Genomic DNA, 5,157 nt, shown 5'->3' with positions numbered 1-5,157 from the left:
CAAAAGTACAGGATTAAGTGGTCAGAATTTTGAAGAATTTGTCTGAAATTTCAGTACCCGGCTTCTCTTCCTCTATTTTCTTTACTTGACATGTATAGCTCTATAATTAATGATCATGTATGATCGAATATAAGTAAGAGCTCTGGGCTGTATATTATTTGGCAGAAATAGAGTGTGAATGTAAATGATAATTGTGGCTATAATGCTGGAGAACTGTCTGAAATCATTCTTTCTAATGCTTTCACTTTTCTGTTTGAAATTGATGATTGAGAAGAAATTGAATGATGAACAGATCCTTGCTTATTTCGTATCGATTTATTGTAGTCAATAACATGATAAGACCCAACTGTGATATTATTGCAAGAAATGCTCTCTCTTATCATCCAAAGAGTATACAAATAAAAATATCTGGTGATCCTGGAAATATATGACAGAATTTTCCCAAAAAAAAAAAAAAAATGAAGCTATCGTCTGATTATTTAGGCACAGATATGGATATATATATATATATATGAAAACCCCTTCAACATTTTCTTATGGACTTCGAGCTTTAGGTGATGAGCCCTTTTCATAACTCTTCTTCTTAGTGAAAATTGCTCTTATCAATGGGATCAATGGGTTCTTTTTCTTCTTCATTGGCACCGTTTCCTTCTCCACAGAAACTAGCCTTTCCAACACTTGGTCCTCTGTGTTTATGACTTGGGCCAGGGATGGAGGGTTGGCGAACGTAACATACCTCTTCTTTTGGAACTCTAATCCTTCGTTCATCCTTGGTTCCTCAATTTCCATCTCTGTTGCATTCTCAACAAACTTTAGGTCCTCAGTCTCCAAATCCATGACTTTTTTCTCAGATTCTCTAGCTTTCAATTGCTTGAGCTCCATCTTAGTCTGCTCAAGTTCTTCTCTAAGGTAGGCGAGGCAGTTCGCCATCTTTATGCTTTCTTCGCGTGCCTGCTCGAGGTTTTGCTTTGATTCTTCAAGCTCTGCCATTATAGATCCTAGTTGTGAGGCTCCATGCATTTTCCTGCTTGCTGCAGCTCGAATCTATTGAGTTAAAAAAAAAATGGTCAGTTGCTTTGAAGAAACTTTGGTGCATCATAAAAAGCACTTCAAAAAACCAACCTATATTCTATCTAAATTCTTTAATGTGACAGGAAAAAGTTACTGTGACGACCCATCAAGGACCCTTTTCTTGGCTACGATCCTTGCATCAGGTGATCTTTCTGAGTGCTATGATGAATTAGGGGCATTTCTTCCATGTGAGGGCTATCTTGTCGAGAGATCCAACTAAAGGTTAATAAAGATAATTAATGTAAAACTTCACTTCTAGCAGACTAAACACATTTAGCCTTTATAACCTAAAATATTGTTAATTTTGCTGGGAAATATCTGATATTACTGAGAATTAACCATAATTACAATTCTATTAATTGGAGATAATTTGGCAGTTAAAAATTCATTATTCAGGGAAACACCAGAATGCTAAACATTGAGAAGTCTGCAAAGAAGTGCTAATCTTTCCTTCTCTTTCCTTTTTTAAAAACAATCATGTCATTTACCTCCTTTAACTTGTCGTTAATTAGAACAAATGCTTTTTTATGATAATTAAAATAAATGCTGATGTTAAATTATATGTCCTACCCCAGGCAAACCCAATTCATCAACATTAGAGCAAATTGTGGATTATGAACCCGGACCTAATTAAACAACCCAACCGGACTTTAAAAAATCAACGACCTCATCAAGCCATCACCATCTTATGACGTCCCTCTGATGATCTAGTTTAGTGGTCCCACTCTCATTCAAAATTCAGTTTTGACAGTTGGGTTCTAATGAAAATCCTAACCTTAATTAAACCGATAACCAAAAAATCTTATTATTCCATCTCAGTCCTAGATTCCTAGTCTCTTAACTTAGCCAAAGGACATCATAAATGATTTTAAAAAAATGGAAGCAACTATATATATATATAAATATGTATAGACACAGACGCATATATAGATAGATATAGAGAGAGATGACAACCTCATTAAGCCGGTTTGCGTAGACCTCGCCGGCTAAGACCCTTTCTCCAAAGAGCATGACAGCCTCCTTCACGGACTGAAACGGTTTGCTGGTGTCAATCTCGGCTCTCCCCACGACAGAAACACTCTCTTCGGTCTCCATGCTTGACAACCCAAACCTCTGTAATGACAACGATCGATGCATGCGAGATAGCTAGCGTTATATATGTATATATATAGATGGATATATAGGTGTGGTAGCTAGCTAGGGGTAATTAGACAAGGACGTCATAGATGGATAGCTACAAGAGAGAGAGGTAGGAATGGTGGAGATGGTGGGAAAGAAGTGGGAAAGTCGTTAGAGAAGAGGAGGGAGGACGGATGTGGGTTTGCTTAAGGGCATAATCAAATGATAGTGCTTCGTTACTTCGCGTCCACTTCACTGGTATTCCGTTAATTGATGAGGAAGCCTCCTTCTTGTGGGGGACGGTCCGGATTGGAGTGATCGGATGAGCCTTATCCCTTGGATGGAAGGGTTGGGAAAGAGATGGTTGACCTAAGATTCTTGGTTGTCCTCCCATAAAAAACCAAGATTGTTTGTTTCTAAATCCACTGTTGGTGAAAGAGAAATTAGACAGACATTCAGCACAGAACCATATAGGCAGTTTAGATCATAGTGACATCATCTCTCTCTCTCTCTCTCTCTCTCTCTCTCTCTCATCTTGTGGGGATAGCTTGTGAATTAGCTGAAGACTGAAAAGTAGTAAGAAAGGAAAAGAGGATTCCCTGGCAGGTCTCTTCCTTGAGATCAAGCCCAATAAATTGTAAATGGGCCTTAATGGAAAGCAACGCTGGAAGGGCTGAGAACAACGTGGCCAACCGAGTTTACAGAATAGCCTGAGGTTTGCTTGCGGGTCCATCTGGTGTGACTGACTTAAATGTAGTTATTATTATTATTATTATTATTATTATTAGTCACTGTTCTCTTTTTTCGGTAACAGAAAGTGAAGGATTTCACTGCAATCTTACGAAAGCGGCACCTCCAGCATTCGCTCTGATCGAGAAGAAATGTTTCTCAAAGTCTAGCCAGTCGAGAATACTCTCTTACGAGCTTGAGTAAACAACTGATGTGGCCTTTTAGATACTATTTGATAGGAGATGATATTTTATATTATTTTAATAATATGAGTTAGATGATGTAGTCATTTTATTTGATATTGTAAAATTTTATTTAATGATAAAAGATTCAATGATAAATTTGATGGTAGCATCATTGCACAATACAGTGATGCTATTATCACATATACCCTAAGTGAGAGCACATCACCGGATACTGATGATGTATTGAAATTATTTTAAAATAAAAATATTCTTAGTCAGTAAATGAGAAAGAAAATAAAAATCCTCTTCGTCTTTTTCTATAGATGCATATCTACTAAATTATTTTTTATTTTTATTAACATATTTAGTTAAATAATATGGATATCTTTTATTTATTTATTAGAGATATATTTTATTTCTATAGATAGATATGGTTAATTGGTATCAATGGATAATGCTAAATTCTTCATGCTTTTTTTTTCTTAATTTATTTTGATGAGCTAAATCATTCTTAATGGACAGTCCTAATATTGATGGTCAAAATTAACTGAGCTTAGTCAACTCTGATTATATATAATATTATCATAATATCATTTTAATAACTTCATCAAAATAAATATTTATAATAATAATAAATAAATATTATTATTATTATTATTATTGCTACATGTTTTTGTGAGAAGTTATAAATGAAGAATGTTTAATCAAGTTGTAGAGTAATTATTATGTACTAATATACTAAGTTATTTATAGTATTTTATACATTATCACTATCATTATTTGGTAATATACTAAACACAGTGAAATTTTATTTCAATGATATTTCAGTGATATACCAAACACGATAATCACATATCACCTCAGTATTTGCACATCACTTTAATGTTCATATCACCTCAGTAATCACATCACTCCAGTGATTATATCATCGATGATTTACCAAACAGCACCTAGGAGGTGTATGCTAGCCACTTAATTTGCTCCACTACTTTCTCTCTCCTCTCTCTTTATTTACCTTCCAATTGAAATTAAATATCACGTTTCGTTAATCTTTAAAGGGGTTTTGAGTTTGAATCATATTGAATTCTAGTTTTGCTTCATGCAGTAGTCTGATTTAATAAAGGTAGCCCAATAGGGGGCATGATTCTTACGATGATCAAGGCATTTTAGATATGTAAACTAAGTATTTTCTCAAATAGCTAGTGTGCATAGAATTTTATAGTCGAAACATACTAGTAGTGAAAATGCTACTGCTTTCTTATGAAATAATAGAAAATTTGGTGAATTGACCAAGTTTTGTTAGAATTGTAATGTCTTGGACTAAGCAAACGCATGCCATATATTAAATGAGATCATTTGGCTTAGTGAGAGACAAATAATGATCAGCTAATGTAGTAAGAGCGCAAAAATGAGAGATTTGCAGGTTAGCTCACACATCCTGAAAATTTTCATATCACGCACCAGAACTTGCATTTGTATTACCTTCAAAGAAATGCTGACAAGGCATTCTAGGGGTGGGCCCATGAATCCTACATGTCACTCCAGCTCTCCTCCTTTTTCTATTGCGCCAATTCCCAATTGCCACGTAGGAAAAAACTGATTGGATCACCACCATACTTCCATGTGCCACTTGCTCCACCTCTGAACAATTAAGTCAGCAGGTTTTTCCATGAATGGGTATCCTCTCTTTCAGAACATCATTATGATCGAAGGGTGCAATACGAACACACGGAAGCAGGGGCAGCGCCAAACAACGCAAGGGTTCTCGTCAACGTTGTGACATCCACCATTTCCTCCTTGAATATCTTCTCCACCACATTTTTTTTCACAAACACCCATAAACAAAAATATCGTCGAAGTTATAATCAACGGGTGTATTCGCTTTTTTTAAAAAATATTTTTTTATTTAATAATTATGTTGCAGGAAAAAATATATATATTATTATTTATTTGATAGCGAAAACAACTATTAAAAAATTATTATGATTTTTTTAAATTCAAAAAAATAGGAAGTTAAGCGCTTTATAACGAAAACTCTATTGTTAGAGAAATT

At 34.9% G+C, this 5,157-nt stretch overlaps 1 protein-coding gene across 1 annotated transcript; it reads right to left on the bottom strand.

Annotated features, from left to right (window-relative positions):
• Positions 1-412: 412 nt before the first annotated feature.
• Positions 413-2,326, bottom strand: LOC105054417 (WEB family protein At1g75720). The gene is made up of 2 exons (XM_010935909.3): positions 2,026-2,326; positions 413-1,044 (listed from the first exon to the last, which is right to left on the bottom strand). The coding sequence occupies exons 1-2, from the start codon at positions 2,206-2,208 to the stop codon at positions 535-537; spliced, it is 693 nt and encodes a 230-aa protein (XP_010934211.2). The 5' UTR covers positions 2,209-2,326; the 3' UTR covers positions 413-534.
• Positions 2,327-5,157: the final 2,831 nt, after the last annotated feature.

The sequence above is a fragment of the Elaeis guineensis genome, chromosome 11, assembly GCF_000442705.2.
Source record: "Elaeis guineensis isolate ETL-2024a chromosome 11, EG11, whole genome shotgun sequence".
Classification (NCBI taxonomy): Eukaryota; Viridiplantae; Streptophyta; class Magnoliopsida; order Arecales; family Arecaceae; genus Elaeis; species Elaeis guineensis.
Note: the sequence above shows the minus strand (reverse complement) of the source record. Positions and strands in the feature narration are given on the sequence as shown.